This window comes from Netta rufina (assembly GCF_964035555.1).
Source record: "Netta rufina genome assembly, chromosome: 14".
In the NCBI taxonomy this organism is placed as follows: domain Eukaryota; kingdom Metazoa; phylum Chordata; class Aves; order Anseriformes; family Anatidae; genus Netta; species Netta rufina.
Window position 1 is genome coordinate 10,349,008 of NC_140137.1, and position 17,071 is coordinate 10,366,078.

Here is a 17,071-nt window from a genome sequence, read left to right on the forward strand (position 1 = left end):
ACTGATGTCCCTCCCAGCGGGTGAGTAACAAACCTGCTTGCTAAGACCTCCAGTGACCCAGATGGCTCCAGTTTTCCCTATTCCACCAAGTCTCTGCTTTGGGATTAATCATCCAGCTGGCATCTGGAAAGCCTGTGCTCTGAGCCCAGTCCTGCCTCCTCCCAAAAACCCATAATGCGCCGCAGCCCCGGTGGTCCCCTCCTCCTCCCAGCACTGCTTCTGCCCCCCGTCAGGACACCAGCCCCAGCAGATCATTTTCCTGCCCCATAAGGTCAGCCCGGAGCTGAGGCACAACGGGGAGCCCGGCCCCGCTGCTCCCACCAGATGCCAGCCTCAAGCTCTGCTCGGGCTTCCTCCGTTAACCAAAACCATCTCCATCCAACCGTGCCAAGGCCAAGGCCCCGAGAAATAGCCACTTCCCCTCATTAGGATTTATGCTTCCAACCTTAGCATCGCGCCCAGCAGATAACTCCTGAACTCCACTCGGTGAGCTACCGAGCGCGTCACGCCGAGCAGCCGCTGCCCCAGTGAGACCACAACAGATAACAGGCTGAGAAAAGCTGCTGCCACGGCGTCAGTTATCGCCGAGGAAAGAGAGATAAACCTGAATGAAATTATTTCGTTTCTGCTGCCAAATGGGCTGTTCTATCTTTTATCTCCGGCTTGTCAAGCAGGGCTTGGCAGACTTCACGTTCGCGTTACGGAGGAGGGCAAAAAATCAAACAACTGTTTTCTGTGACATTTGGAGACCTGATGGAAAACTTTCGCTCAGGGAAATTCTCTCTTGACTGCCTTCCCGGCGTTATTATACAGGCTACGAAAAACAGAGGTTTGCTTTTATGTGGCCTACTTATTTCTGCCATGTAGCTGTAAGACACGATGCCATCAGGGGTGCAATCACAGGAAAACAGGAGTCACGGACAAATGGGTGGTTAAAAGAGGACAACTCCTAAAATCCAGAAGTCTCATTATTATGTAAAGATCCCCAGCGAAACAAGAAAAAGAAACCTGTTATGTGCATGTACCCAACTCTACAAGCACGAACGCATCCATTTTTCTCCCTTCAAAGAAGCAGTAGCTCTTAAAAAAACCCTAAATGTGATTTCCCTGCTGTACTGAAAAGCTTTGAAACGCAGTTAAATGGCTTTTCTTTACAGAGCCTTCCTGGGTAATTCCAGCAGCGAGCAAGAAGTCATTCCGTATGTTCCGATTCGGTTTCTTTATGCCAGTGCTGCGGGTGGAGAAAGGAAAAAAAGGCAGGGTTTCGCAGGAGCAGGGAAAGGGATGGGGTCTGCTCCTCGCGGTGGGAGACCTCTGAGCTGCTCCACGGCCAGAGGTCTGAAAGAATGGGAGAAAAAAAAAACGGGAGCAAAGCGAGCCCTGCTTACACAAAGCAGAGGAAGAGATCTCCCTGGACACAGAGGGAAAAACAAATTAACAGGCAAGAAATCACCTTCCCCTCCCTCCCTCCGCCCCGAAGCCCTGCTTCATCTGTTCAGGCACCAGGAATTGAATGTGCCAGCACTCGGGGCCTGAGCCCACGGGGCAGCCACAGGTACGGGGGGGTAGGGCTTTCAGGCAGATGGCTCCGTGCCAGTGATTCGTGCCTTTTAGCATATAGGGAATAAAAAAAAATAGAGCCAACCACGAGATGGGGAGCAACACAGAGAGAACAGCATCTCCTCCACACCAAGCCTGCCGTGAGGTGGGATGGGATGGGATGGGATGGGATGGGATGGGGTGGGATGGGATGGGATGGGATGGGATGGGATGGGATGGGATGGGATGGGATGGGATGGGATGGGATGGGATGGGATGGGATGGGGAGGTTTGCAGGGAGGTGGCACAACCCAAGGGCATGAGGGCCACCAAATCAGGCACGTGGGCCACAGACAGGGCTGGCCCCTCCAGGAGGCAGCAGGCGAGGGATGCCAAGGGCAAGGGTGGAGAAACTGCCTGTGTGAGAAGGCAAAACAAAATATGGAAATGCTCCTGCAGGAAAGCTGCCTCCAGCTGCCACGGACAGAAAAGCCTCCCCGAGGCTGGACCTGGAGGCAGCTCCCTTCCCGCAGCCCCTCGGGCTCCCAGCTCCTGCAGTTGTTGGTAACACCACGCGCATCTGCCCTGTGGGTACGGTCTGCAAAGTGCTCTGCCAGCTCTGCCATGCCGCCAGGAGCCCCAAAGGAGCCACGGAGCTCATCAGGAGCCGGGAAGGTGCTCGGCGTGGTCAGCCCCAAGGTTTGGCTGCTGTGGCAAGAAGCAACAGCAGGCACGGCAAGCCAAGGAGCTTGGGGAGCAAGAAAGGAGAGGAACGAAGGGGATGAGGCAGATGCGGACCCGAGGAGAAGAGATGGAAACCACCACAAGGCAGCTGAGATGAGAGCTGGCACGCATTTCAGGGGATCACACCTGGCCTCATCGCATCTCACCGTGCAAGCAGCCACCCCAGCAAAGAAGCCCCCGCTCATCCCCCTGCTGGGAGCAGCAGATTTGTTTCCCTGTTCCCCTCCCGAACCCACCCCAGCCATCGCAGTGCTCCAGCTGAGGAAAGCCCGCTCTGATGTTAGCCACCAACCTGCACAGATAGGCTCTGCAAAGAGTGGGATGCTGATGAGAAAGAAAACGTTCCCTTTCGAGGCAACCTGTGCAGAAGGACAGTGGCTGTCCGAAAGTGCAGCTAAGGAGGAGCAAGGTGCTTATCTTCATTCCTAACTGAGAAGTCACTGAACGTGGTGCGCGAGGAGGATCCTTACTAGAATGGGAAGAAAAGCACGGCATAAGCTGCCGAGTGACTCATCCTTTTCATGTCAAGTAAACATTAATGCTTGCACATTCAGACCTGACTGCCTAAAATTAAACACCTTAAACACACTTAAGCACCTCCATAGGTTGTCAGGTTTTATTGTGCTGAGAAGCAGCAATTTCCTTTGCCTGCGGTGAGGGCTCTCCAAGAGCTCTGCCTGCAACCACAGGCTTAGGTGTGAGATGGGAAGCTGCACCGGGGTCAGACGGTGACGCGCAGCTCCCTCTTACCAGCAGCAATTATCCGGGGAAATAAAAGAGGAGAAAGTGCCGTTTACTCCTACCTCTTCGTAACGCAATTCCCCTCTAAACAACAAAAGAGAAGCGAAGGCACCTGGACACCACGGTGCAGCGTGAGAGCGTAAGGAAGGAGCGCACAAAGCTCCTTAAAGCTCTCGCCTTAATGACACACTTGGCAGTGCGCTGCGTGCGTCTGACAGCGCAACCAGCCACGGGGCATGACACACAGCTCCACTTAGCACTGCCTTCCACAAGAGGTGATGTCTTCCCGGGCTCGGGTGCTGCTGCTTGTACGGTCTCAGCAGCCTGGATCCAGTGGCAGGGCTGAATTAATCACGCCAGTTGGCTGTGGCACATTTTTGGGTATGTGCTGCGCAAGGCTGGTTAAAGATAGTCCTCGGGATACGATCAGGCAGTTCCAGCCCTAAATCACCGGGAAGGCTAAGCGGTTTCACAGGTTTCCTTTTGAAGAGTGGAAAAGCAGAAAGCTACAAAAGAAGCAATGAATTAATCTCGTTTTTGCAATTCTGCGACCTTTTTCCTGGAGATGCTTCACGTCTGCATGTTAATTAATGAACTCTCCTACACCCATGTGAGCCGAGCAGCGCTGCCTGCCTCCTTTAAGCACAAGGCACCGTATGAGAAAGACGCTCAGGGGGTGACGCAGGGAGTCAGCAGCAAAATCAGTGACAGACTGTAGAAAGCTCGACTCCCAGGCTGAGAGAGGCAGGAAAGCAGGCAAAATGGGGCTGGTACCGAGGCAGGATTAACACCTGCAATCTTGGAGCTGAACCAAAGGCAGAGCAGAAACTGGTCTGCACAGATATCTTTTTCACTCAAACCAGAACAACCTGAAGTGTTATTTTGTAGTTTTGTTGAGGTCAAACTGGAACCAAACCAGAAACCTTACCGAGCTGATTCCCTGCTCGCAACGCCGAGAACTCCTCCTACAGTGGATCACAAGCAACTAAAGGGGGAGCGGGGACGAGGGAAGAAACCTAAACAAAAACGCTTCTTGTAAATGTGATTTTACCCCCTGCAAAAGGCAGACAGGTCTCTTCCTGCTAAATGGACTTCATCACTCCTCTCATTCAAAAGAAGTACATACGTTGTGACAACAGGCATCAGGATACTGAAAAGGACACACAGAAATGTCGGCTTTTACCCTCAAAAATCCCACTGCCCTGGCCCTCGCCGTGTTGCAGCTGATTGAGAGGTGTGAGCATCAGCCCGGGAAAGGTCAAAACTCGGGTTTTCTGGCTTGCTGAGAAAGGGTTAATTATTAAAAGCATCGCTCGCAAGAATGCAAAATAATTTATAGAAAATCAGAAACCGAAGCCATTTCTCCCAGAACAAGCCCCATTCTCCCCCGTCCTTGCCAGACCCAAATGCCACTCATACTTGGTATTCCTTGCAGTTGTGAGGAAGGCAGTGGGAGAAGCGCTGCAACCAGATCCCAGCCGGATTCTTAAAAGGGAATTTGGCTCCTTTGTCAAATACCAACTGCCCTATTTGGGCCAGGATCAACAACTGCATCCCAACTGCAAAGCCCTTTGCTCACGCCCTGGCCGGCGAGTGCCCCCTGCCCTCCCGCAGCTGTCCCCTCTGTGCCACCAGGCCACTCGGCTTCCCGATGCTCCCTAGATGTTCCTCCTCGCTATCTCCTTCCAGCCCCATGTAAGGGCTTCTCCGGGTCAGGGGAATTTTAACCTCTCCCAGCCTGCTTGTCCTCAAGGACCGCGGAGTCTCCTGCCCTCGTCCAGCCGCCAGCCCTACGGGAGGGAAGCGATCGGCACGGAGAAATTCGCGCCACCCACAAGGGCTGGGGCACGGAGGGGCGTTGCTCATCAACGAGCTGGCCCAGGAGAGCAACTCCTGTATGGGGCCGTGATAAAGCATCCAACAGGGGCCATACAACACAGTGCACCCATCGCTGCCATCGGCCCAGCCCGCAGGCCAGGACACGTCCATATCCCCTTGTTTATCTCTCACCTGTAGGAGACAGGAAAGCAACGCGCCTCAATACCCCAAATTTGCTCTTGCCCAACCACCCGCCTGCAAAATGAGCGTGAACAATGGGCAGGGGGGTGAAGGAGAGGGAGGCAATAAAATCAATAAAAGCTCCCGGCCTGGGCTCCCCAGGGAGCTGCCGGAGGGCGAGGAGCGGCCAGCCCGGCGGGGACGTGTCACGTCCCGCAGTAGCGACTTCCAGCAGCACCTCGGGGCCCGGTGTTGAGCACATCTGACACATCTCAGCTCCTTTCCACTCCAGTGCCTCCTCAACCGGTTCAAATATAGAAGCTGCCTTTCATTAGCCCCGGCCTATTACTCATTTCAATGCCACTCCGGGTAGAAACCTCGCTGCTAATTTGACAATGCCTTCACCCGTTGTGTGCTAACCATGAGATACTTGGCAAGCGCGGGGTTCCCAAGCTCCCGACACAGATTTCTGCCCCGCCGATGCCGTGTGCTCCGCTGCTGTTGAATGGAAATGTGGGCAGAAAGGATTTAAAGATGCAACGAGCGCCGAAAGCCTCTTTGAATAAATCTGTATGTAAAAATGAGTTGAACGGCGCTCAACAGGATTTAAAAATTAATTCCACTGTTTGAGGAGAGTATTTACATTTATATAGAAAACCTGAATTGTTGATTGTTCGGCTTTTTCAGGAGCCTAAGGATGAAGGTCCCTCCACACTTCCTCTACATCTGATCAGAAAGGAAAGGCATTTTCCACCTTCAGCTATTTATGGTGAACAAAACAACAAAAGGGGAACGACATCTGTAGGTTTCTACAGTTAATCATCTTAACGCAACAGGTAGGCAAATACTAGTTTGGGGGAGTTTTATTTTTGTTTATAAATAACCCACTGACGCACATAGGGCAGGGGAGAGCAATTCCTTTGTCAGTTGAAACAAGAGTGAAAATGCAGTGCTCGGTCTGCCAGGGTGAAAAAGAAAAGGTGCGCTTTGGACAAAAAAAAAAAATAAAAAGAAAGAAAGAAAGAAAGAGGAAAGACTTAATTCTGATTGATTATCTTTGAGTAATTCTCAACAGCCATAGCATTTATAAATAGGATTTCATCCAACCATTCAGTCTGCTGGAAAAACTTTACAGTTTTCAAGATGACTGTTCCAAGAACAGCCTTAAACCTGCTTCCCTCCCTGATGACATTTGACTAATGAAAGACAAACAATGTACCCAAGAAGATCAATATGAAAAATTGCTGAACTCTGTCCAACTAGACAAAACAGATTTATATGCTTTAAAATTGCAAAACGTCCGTAATCTTTTCTGCAGTCACAGGCGAACAGCTTCTTTTGGCTATCGTTACCCCGTAAGAACCGAACACGGCTGAATTTGAGGAAGAGACACGCTCCCGGCGTCTTACAGCACATTAGCCAACAATGCTCAAGTGTCCTGCGTGGGTTTGCGCAATGTGACCGCTGTTTGCCAAGGGACTATCCCCAGCAAAGCAGCTCTCCGAAGACGGTCTCCACCTGGCAGGACGGGACCGCGTATTTCTAGGCCACCAGAACACCGCTGGAGTTGGGAGGTCTGCATAAATCAAGCCTTAAGTTTTTTTCCATCAAACTTTTTCCTCTTTCTCGCCGACTTTTAGAAGCGCCGCTAGGAACTCTTTCATCGCACAACTGCGGTGCAACTGATGTCATCCCTTTTTTTAACTTCACGTGTGTCAGGCTGTGCAGAGGGAGGCTGCTGAGGAGATACCGCTCTAGCGACAGGCAGAAGGGCTGGTACAACTCAGCCTTCTGTAAAACAGCTCGCGGCTAGATCCCGTGGCCAGCAGGCACAGGTATTTTGTCTTTGGGAAGGTCTAGCCTTACCAGGGGAACCTCCCTTGACCCGAGGATACAGCCCTGGCTCTCTCGGGTTTTTTGCATACGTCCCTTGACATTGCCTCCAGCTGAAAAGCTGCCCCACGAAATGAATTTGCTCCAAGGTCACGCACTCCTTACAGTGCCGGTTTGTGAGGTATTTAAAAAAATGCAAACTTCCGTATTGTGAAAGTAGCAGATTTCCCATTTACACCCAGCGGAAAGCAGAAGATGCATGAGCTCGCGACTAAAAATCAAACCACAGGTTCACAGCAAACCTGCAAGCCAGAAGCTTTCTTTTGTGCCTTGCAGGTCCCCAGTACCCTCTCTTTGCAAAGACAAAACACGGCACATCCAAATGCAAATCCATTCCCCCTCTTTATTCCTATATTCAGTTCCCTGGCTGCTTACAGGGCGGCATGTGTGTGCGCGTTCAATAGGTCCCCCTGCCCCTTCAACTAAGTTTAATAATACCCTTTTCATTCAGGGGAGCCCGAAGTACAAAGGATGCAAGGCAGGAGCTCCGCCAGAGCAGAAAAGCAAAGCAAACTGGGCGAAGGCACGGGCTGGCGAGGGCTCAGCGATCCCAAACTGTTGAATCTCCAGCGGGCAGCTGCCTCCGTGATGCACGGGAGGCAAAAGCCCAGCATTTGGGAGCTGGAGGAGGAAAAGGGACCCGCACGCCCCCCGTGCAAGGGCAGTTTGAGCCCAGGGCAGGCTCGGCAATATTCCTGCTCCTGACCCTTTTCCTCCGGTGACTCGCCACAACGTCCTCCTGCATGAAAAAGTTGCACGGAAAAATACAAAAAGGGGAAGAAAAAGGGGGAAAGGCGAAGCTCGGAGGGCTCAGCGCGGAGGCAGGGAGGCTGCGGGAACCCCTCCCGGCGGCGCTCGCAGCATCCCCGCCGCCCACCCTCGGCTCCTGCCCGGGGTCGCAGCCGACCCTCGGCCACCCCCCGGCCCTCCCCTCGGCCCCGGCGGTACCTGGCAGCGTCTTGTGCACCGTGTTGCCCATCGCTCCTCCGCTCGGCGGCGCGGCGGAGCCCGGAGCTCCGCAGGGCCATGGACAGCGCCCGCCTCCCGCCGCCCGCCTCCCTCCCTCCTCCCTCAGCCGCCGCCGCCGCCGCTTCCCTCAGAGCCCGGCCCGGCCCGGCCCGGCCCCGCCACCGCCCCCCGCCCCATAGAGCGGCTCCGCCCCGACCCGGGGCACAACCGAGCCCAACCGAGCCCAACCGAGCCCAACCGAGCCCATCCGAGCCCAACTGAGTCCCCCCGCCTCTCGCCGGGGCTGTGGGGTTGTGGGGCCGCCCCGGCTGTGAGGGGAGTGGGTGACCCCGGGATCCCGCTTTGTGCCTCAGGGAGAAGCATAAATGGGGGCTGTGGGGGTGCTGGGGGTGCTGCCCCAAAGGGTCCCAGGACCGGGGTGCGCCTCATCCCCTCATGGGGTGGGCTTGGGTGAGGCGCCCTACACCACCCCGACACGGCTGGGGGCTGAGGCCAGCAAATTGGGAACCCACTGATGGCATGGTGACGAAGGACACCCAGTGCTGGTGAAATCAGCTTTGAGATTTTTCCATCTTTCAGTCTCAGGCATAAATCAAGTTCATAGCCCTGTTAGAGGAGGGCGAGGGGGTCCATTTTCTTGCTGACCCCACTGAGGGGTGATGCGGCCAAGCCCTTCTTCTCTGGCTCTGCCTGCTTGCTTTTAAAAGGGGGGAAACTGCAGTGTGGGGTCACGTAAATGCCATTTCCCATGGCAGAAGTCACCTGCACAAACTCTGTCATGTCCCGGGACGTAAAGTGGAAGGGGGGAGAGCCGAGCACCAGCAGCTCAGCGGCCTGGCAGAGATCAGGCTCTGATCTACTGCAGTTAAAATAAGCTGGAATAACAAGCCTTCAATCCCCAGATCATGTTGAATGGGTCAAGCGCGGCTCAGGAGATGAGAGGGGGGCAGAAAAACCTGATTTCCACGATTTTGTGCCACCATATGGAGGTGTTAAAAACGGGATTATCGGACGAGACACCAGCAGCTGTTCTTACGAGCGCTTGCACCCATCTGCTGCCGTCGGAGGTTAGCATTTGGCTCCCGCTGTGCCTGCCCCCAGCACCAGGCACGGTGCCACGGGGCAGGAGCCGGCGCTGCCCTTCGGGGACACGAGGAGGGGAGCGACGCCACGCTGAGCACCGAGGGGAAAGTCCTCGTTTCACTGCACAGTGGGGATCGGGAGGCTTTGCCTAATCCTGAGCGGTTTCCCTCAGCGGGGAGTGGTAGTTATTTTAGGGCTGAAACTGAGCCTTGGTGCCAGAGGGGTTCTCCGCAGCTGCCTGTGGGCTGCCAGGGCAGCGATGTGCCCTGCGTGACACCACGTCCCTCCTTCCACACCCCATCCACAGCAGCCCAGAGACGGTCGCTGCCTTTCCCAAGGGTGTTCCAGCCCTTCCTCCCCCCCAAAACGAGACGAAAATAGAAGACAATGACATGGAAATGCACATCCTTAGGACGTGGAGGCAGCCTCCAGGAATGCAACCGACGCTCCTAGTTCTCCGCATCGTAAAAAACGGGGAGTTTGTTAAAATAACCCGCTCCACACAATGCCAAACAATAAGCACGAGGAATAGTTTGGTGAGGATGACTTCATCTTCCCCAGAAACCACACTGAGAAAGTACAGGAGAACTGGGAGGTGGCACGGAGCGGGAACTGAAAGGCGATGCAAAGTCACTGCTCTGCCTGCAGAAACGCAGAGAGGAGCCAACTGTCCAGAGCAGGGGCCCACAAATGAAGGCTCATTAGCATGCTTAAATTATTTCCGCTCCAGCGAGCTTTGATAACTATTGACAACACACTTCAGTAATCTCTTCTGTAAGCCTGGCAGATGGCTGCTCCTCTGAAGAAATCCCCTTCCCTCTCTAACCCTTGCGTTGACCAAGGGACAGGATGACCCCCAGAGGTGTCCTTCACTTTAATACCTGCATTCTCACTCACAGACATAAAATAGTAATAGCACCCAAGCTCTTTCCTAGTGTTTTTTTATTACTAGGTATTAAACCATTTTGCAGACAAGGTTAGTGACGTTATTCGTTTTTTACAGGTGATGAAACTGAGGCACGGGAGACACGTACAAGGTCACCCCATCAGCCAGCAGCAGGCTCGGGAGCAGAGCTCTGCAACGGAGCAGCCCCAGCCCCTTACCTGTGTTGGGTCCAGCTGTGTTGAGCCATGCATGCTGCGCTGCTGCTTCTCCCACTGTGTCCCTCTCCTCCCCCCTGCAAATTTGACTCAGGATAATACTATGCAAGAGAAAAGGATCCGAATGGCAGTCTGTATTACACAGATGGATGTAAGACATCTACTTCCCAGCTCGCCTCTAAAGCTTACCGTTGTGGATGCGCAACCCAGGCCTTTAAAATCTGGGACAAAAAAGAAAAGAGACAGATTTCTTTCTGAATCAAACATGGATGACTTCCACCTAGGGTTTGTTACAGACAGGGATCCGGTTCAAACCCTCCTGTACCCGTGTAAACAGCCCAGGCCTTTCAGGAGATGGAATGGGCTGCACTGAATGGTAACACATAAACATACTCATCAATGTTATGTTTCCAGAGATGGAAATTACTTCCAAAGAACAGCTAGATTTCCGCTGATTGATACCAGCCTGAGCTATAACTCTCCTTAGAGCATCAAATGAGTCGCTCTGTCTGTACAAACCCCTTGGGGGGCTTGGGTTTTTTTAGGATGAAGGACAATGTGAGTTGTAAGGTATCGCTGTTATCAGCTGTCAGCCTCGTGTATCTAACAGATGGCAGTAAATAATGACAGGCTCGTCTCTTCCAGCAGCAGTGAGTTAAAGCACTGACAGCTCCGTCCATCTCCCCCCCCTCGGGGCAGCGACCCCCCTGTGCCGGCGGGGCACAAGCTCCTGCCATTCCCGGGGCAGCTGCATGGGGGGCACAGCGGGGTCCAGCAGCCCCAGCTGCTGGGTGCTTCCCTCTCTCAAACCGGCCGGTTTTGTCTTGTTCAGAGTTTAGCTCCTCTGAAAACCTCTCTCATCCCATACCTACACTTTATTCTTTTGCCACCTTTAGGGCTTCTCCAAATCTCCATCATTTCGTGGAAGCCACATCGTGGCTTGCAAACACTCGCCTGTGGAGCTGCACTTAGCGCTGCTCCACGGCCCCAGGGCTGTCACCTCTTGCTCTGGCTTCACACCCCTGTGCCTTCAGTTCTTCTCTTTTCTTTTCTTTTCTTTGTGACTCTAAATCTGAGCAGACACCTGGAGCATCCATTTCTGCTTCAGCCCCAGCTGTCTGGAGCTGAGACCACCCAAAGCACTTCCACTTCCATCACGTCTCACCCCAAGCTCTCCCTCTCCTTCTCCTACTAAGCAGGAGCTCCTTGGGAATTGTCAGCGACTGCAGACAAGAAATACCCTGGAAAAATACGTGAGTTGACTCTATGAGCCCACAAGGCTCTTCCAGCATGCAAATGCCACCACACCTAGAAGAGCAGGAAACAGGACACAGTCCCTCTGAGGCGCACGCTGGTGACACGGGACACACCTCTTCAACAAGTATGAACACACCAAGCAGCACCACAGAAAGAATTGCTTTCCTACTGACACAGGCACAGCAAAAAGCTTGTTTTTGCAGCTGTGGTGCATGGCACTACGTGCTTCCCCCTGCACAAATCCCACTCCTGCTGGCACCTTCGTGCTTCCTTCCCCCCAAGCTAGCAGCTCGGGGACTGCCCGGGGAGGCAGTGGGTCTGACTGCTAAACACAGATCTCTCATCTCACAACCTCCCAGCCTCTGCACCTCACCTTTGGGATGAGAGTACTAACGAGCCTCGCTCCTACTCAGAGAGGAGAATAAATAAAAAAATTGAATTCCCGTAATCCACGTTTTGGGAGGTATTTGGTTAGGAGGGATGTATGTACAGAGTGTCCTCCGGCACGGCGCGAAGCCGTCCTGCCACCCACACGTTCCAACTGCTGCAAGCAATTGCTTTCCTCCCCTGCTCTCAGCGCTAGCACAGGATGCACAGGGTCCCCACAGGTCACACAGAAACTGGCTTTTACTTTTCTTTTTTTTTTTCCCTTTAAGAAATCAAGGGAAGCAGAAGCTTCCAGCGTGACAGTAGGAAAACATGCACCTTCCAAAGAGCTTCTTGAACTGGCCTTGACTGCTCAACAATTGAAGCTGTTTCCTGATCCGAGCCCTTACTGCCTGCTGAAGATTTGGCTGCCGTGAGGCTTATTTACCCAAAGCTGGGGAGATTGAAGCACATTTTCTGGGAGACAGGGCGGAATGGTGTTGGGGCAGAGGTGACCCATGAGATCTGACGCAGAGAGGGAAATGCAGCCCGCAGAGCTGGACCCATCCCGTGGTCAAAAAAACCCTCTGAGGCTTCAGAAGCTGCAGTGCCCATCTGCCCTGGTGGCATTTCTGTATTCAAAATGCAGAAGCAGCTCTGATATGTGCCAGTCATGCAGCATATGGAAAAGTAATCTCTGACAAGAAGCCGGAGGAATCCTCAGCCAGAGAACATGTGGGCATCGCTGGCAAAAAGGACCCGGCGATGGATTCCTTGGCTGCAGGAATTGCAGCCCAGGCAGAGAGAGGAAACGGTGACACCATGTGCGGCAGGGCTCAGTATGGAGTCACCCACACGAGCCACATCCCAAACGGCTTCGGTACGAGCAGTAACATGGTCACCAAGCAGAGGCAGACATAAGGGGCAGAAGTCAGGGTTGCAGCGAGGATGATGAGGCTGCAGGGAGGAGCGAGGAGCAGCCAGCGGGGAGGAAGCATCAGCGGGGAGACCCGGGGAAAGCATCTTTTCTGGGAAGAGTGCGGCTGGTTGTTCTGCTGCGCTGTCAGTCCCTGTAGAAGAACGGTGCTTGCTGTCCGGGGAACCAGAAACCACCAGCCGTGGGTCGTTCCCTGCCCTTTGCACAGGGCATGGGGAGATGAGGGACCCGCGGCCGTGACCCCGCGGTCCCAGAGGCACCAGCTCTGCTGGGAGATGCTCCATCTGCGAGTCCCAGACGAATGCCCTTTCCTTCGCCGGGGGCGGCGGGTGGGTTGGGCCCATGTAAGGAAGAATTTCCAATTTAGAAACGAACAGAGGCAGTTCCTATTATTGTTAGTGGAATGTCAGCATCTCTGGTCCCAAGCACCACTGTCAACAAACACGCTCACAAATGCTCCTTCAGCATCAGCCAAAATAAAAATAACCCCCCCCCATTTCTTTCAAAGAAAGCGTCTCGAGCTCAGCATTCGCTACACACATAACAAGCCCTCATTTTTCTTTTTAAACCCAGTCTTGTCCATGTAATTTTAACATAAAGGAACTGGCTGTGGGCTGTGTTATCGAATGAGTCATCATTTTATGTGACAGTGTAATACGATTTGGAGAATTCTTGGCACGCCGGTGTGGATTATGCATTATAATCTCTTAATTTGGACTGCCGATGCTGAGCGGCATTGACCGGAGCAGGAGGGAAAGAGCAGGTTATCTGCTATGTTACAGCCCTCGCCCTGCTGCTGCTTGCTGGTGTGACCTTTGCAAGTGTGCTACCTGCTCCCTGCTCCCCCTTCCTCGTCTGCGAGGCAGAAATGAGCCTGTGCCTAGCAGCAGGGTAAGCTGATGTTTGTACGGGAGATCTGAGGAATGTTACATACGGGAAAATTATTATTTTAATAAGGGAAGAAAAGCAGAAGTACTTGGTTTTGGATGCAACTGGCTGATCTCTGGCAGTACGATGAGAAATTCCCAGGACACAGCCCCTGCATACCTGTCACAAGCTCATGGGAGGCGGTGAATGATTTTCAGAAACATGAGGAATCGGAAACGCTACCAGGAAAGCTGCTGATTTCCGAACTGCAGCTTTTCAGAAAATGGGGATCATTTCTGATAAACATTGCTATGCAGAAGATAAATACAGACCGTTGTGGAAACCCCTTCCCACACCTCAAATATTGCATGGAAATGTGGTCTTGACAAGCGACGTTGGGTCAAAAACCCCAGACCTGGGAACAGCTATTATTTGCTGGGGGGAACAGAGGCAGTGCCTGGCGAAGGAGGAGCCGCGTTTGGCTCTCAGGGTGAGGGGTGATGAAGATGAGGGGCTGCCACCCTTGGGGGGAGAGGAAGCACGTGCGAACCAGGAGCTGCGGACACTCGTCCGCTCCATGCGGGACTCAGAGTACCGCTGCTGGTTCACCCAGTTCCTCCCGGCAGAGCGGAACAGTTTGGGATCACAGTGTGCTCGGGAGATCCAAACAAATAAACCCAGCGCCTAACATCTGCAACTGTTACTAGCAACCCCCCCAGGCTTCCCATCCCCTCTGCTTTTTTTTAAATGCAAGGCGGCCCATATTTAGCAAAGGGTCACGAGGCAGCCGGGAGGCCGGGTACCCATTTCCAAAGTTTTCTCCATCCCTCGGGCCAGCCGCCTCGCCAGCCCACGACATTTGGCTTTGTCTGCACCATGCAGCGTGCCGATGGCTTGGTATTAGCAAGAAGCAGCATTTCTGGAAGGAAGATGACTTTGATGAAACCTAACCACCAAACGAGGAGTTTGGGGAGACTGAGGAAGCCCCTCGGAGAGAAGAAAGCACCCATTCAGAGGAAATAAAACCCACTGTCTACGTTTGTTGGCAAGAGGGTTTCTTGTAAGCGTGGCCTTTGAAAAGCAGCATGCTCCTGCCAAGGCTGCTGTGCCAGAACTGGGAGACGTCTGGGACAGATAACCAGCCTCCCCTGAAGCCAAAAGACCAAGTTTTCCCAGCCAGCAGTGAGGAGAGGTCACCTGTGGCAGGCGAAGCAGGAAGACAGCTCCAAGTGGCCTCCGGGAGCAATTTGGGGAGGGGAGGACAAGTGAGAAGCACAAACACGGGGACCTCTGCCCGTGCTTTCAGCTCTCCCTGTTACTCATTTCCCCAGGCAGGGCAATGACTGAAAGGCTGCTTGGAAATGCAGTAGCTGATAATATTTTACAGCTTAAGAGCTCATGTAAAAACAAAACAAAGCAAAACAAAACAAAACACACACAAAAAAACCACCTTATATACTACCTCTGACATCTCCCAAACATGGGACAAACTTCTTAAGCCTTTACTTGGGAGTTAGTCCTTCGAAAAAAAGGAAGAGGGAAGAGAATGGAGGAATGCTGGATGACCCCAAAAACTGTCAGGGTAAAAAAAAAATCTTTCACTTCTTGTTCAATCTTCTCAGTCCTTTCAAACACATTACAGCAAAAGGGAGCTGACCCTTGGTGGCTTACAGTTAATTTGTAAGCGTGAAGCTCTGTGCCCGGGGGATCCCATGCCGCTGTGCCAGCCACCCAGCACAAAGCCGTGGCTGGAAGGGCTGCGGGGCAGCTCTGCACGTGGCTGGCAGGGGCTGGGGGCAGAGCAGAGCCCACCAAACCCCGCACATCTCTGCGGCTGGACCCGTCACACCCGGGTTACACAGGGAATTGCGCACGGCCGCCCAGCAGCCACGTAGAGACAGAGACAAGCAAAGCCTTTTGTTCTGCACAGGTGAACACACCAGGGCTGCGTGGCTGCTGCTGCGCCCTGTGTGAGCCCCAGCCCTCACAACGAACCTCATCTCCTGGTTTCCACGCATTGTCCTTCCGGAGCCGCGGCATCGAATCCTGAGCCCATGTGCGTAACACTGCTGCCTTTATCCCTAGCCCGGGGAACACGAAATCAGATGACAAAGAATCCAATCTCAGCTGTCCTCTTCAGGGCAGAACAAGGCATGATTTATAGATTTATATACACACATGCCCATCTATTCATCCTCTTAGCAAACAGTTCATGAAGTGTGCCTTAAGCCTTTCTGAATCGGGCAATTCTCTGCTTAGACAATCAATCCCTAGCTGAGAGCCTGCAAGGAAAGACATCATGTTGCAGGAATGCTGCAGAAGCTGTTGCATATACTGTTCCCTTTGTTGAGAATAGCATCTTTGCCTTGGATATATTTTTTTTTTCTCCTTAGCCATTTAATTTCATGAAACAGGGCCCGGTTCCAGCAGGCAAGAAGAACATAGCTAGATTTTGCTTCTCCTTTCCTGAAAGGCTGAGAAACCAGATTTTCAAAATGTGCTTAGTGGGCGTTTGGTGGGACGAATTCTCTCCCCTCTTTCGGCATTTTTGAGACCGAGCGAGCACTAGCTACATTGCATATGGTGCCTGGTTTTTCTCCTACAGCAGGTAGCCCAGAGAGCTACAGCTTCCCCTGCTAGGAAACCAAAAAAAAAAAATCCTAGGAGCTGTTTTAATTTAATTGCAAGAGGTTTCAGGTTAGAGCTTTTGTGAAAAAGGCTCAGTGCAGAAATTACGGGGAAGAGGTGTCGGAGCTTGCATGTAGAGACCACACAAACCAAGGGTGATCGCACCGTGGTGATCTTAAACCACTGCAGAACAACTGGTGAGTTGTTCCACGCCAGATATTTACCCCCTCTCTTTGCAGAAACACAGCCAGGTGCCGTGGAGAGCTCCGTGTGCCATGGGGAGGGTCAGGAGAGCGGGTAAGGAACAGGCGAGAGGAAGGGAGCAGAAGGATCCCTAATGAATGACGTTCTTGTTTCCACGCATCCTTATTAACAGCACAAAAAGGGGAGAAAACAATTGCTGAGATGTGCTACATCTGCAGAATTGCCTCCAAATTAAATGCACATCGAGGTGCTATAAGGCATTGGTAGTTCTTAAAATGTGCTGGGTTTTTAGGTGCCTATTTTAGAGTCTTCCCAGGAGATAACGGCCTAAACCTGCTATCTCAGCTATTAAAGAAAGAGATGCGATTGCAAATCAGCAACAAGAACCCCTCTGAGACTCAGCAACCTGGACTGGAGCAAACAGCCCTGCAGCCAGGAAAGGCAGCTTTAAAAAGACTCCATCACACAGCTCCACTTTCTAAATCTTGCCTCTACGTTTCCTACGCTAGGCAAGCCCTTCAGATGGTGGGGAAGCCCTTTTCCACCAACCTGCTGCTGAAAACCATCCTTTTGGCCACGACACACCTCTGCATCGCCCAGCTTTCGGCTCTGCCTCCTCGCGGGTCACTGTAATACCTGCCACACGTGGGGCAGGACCTGCACGGTCCCAGCTCAGCAGATGTCAGCTGAGAGCAGCACCAGAGCTCCTGGAGAACATCCACAATGCCAGGTAGCTGTGCGATG

At 52.9% G+C, this 17,071-nt stretch overlaps 1 protein-coding gene across 3 annotated transcripts in view; it reads right to left on the reverse strand.

Annotated features, from left to right (window-relative positions):
* NEURL1B (neuralized E3 ubiquitin protein ligase 1B) overlaps positions 1-17,071 on the reverse strand; it is a gene marked incomplete at both ends in the record, with an annotated part of 113,874 nt that overhangs the window by 20,623 nt on the left and 76,180 nt on the right. The window contains one exon of one of the 3 annotated variants that reach the window (XM_084295294.1): positions 7,864-7,929. The exons of the other annotated variants lie outside the window; for them this stretch is intronic. Coding sequence (XP_084151420.1) covers positions 7,864-7,894 — 31 coding nt within the window. Of the gene's footprint in view, positions 1-7,863; positions 7,930-17,071 lie in introns of those variants that run through there. 3 annotated transcript variants of the gene reach the window in all.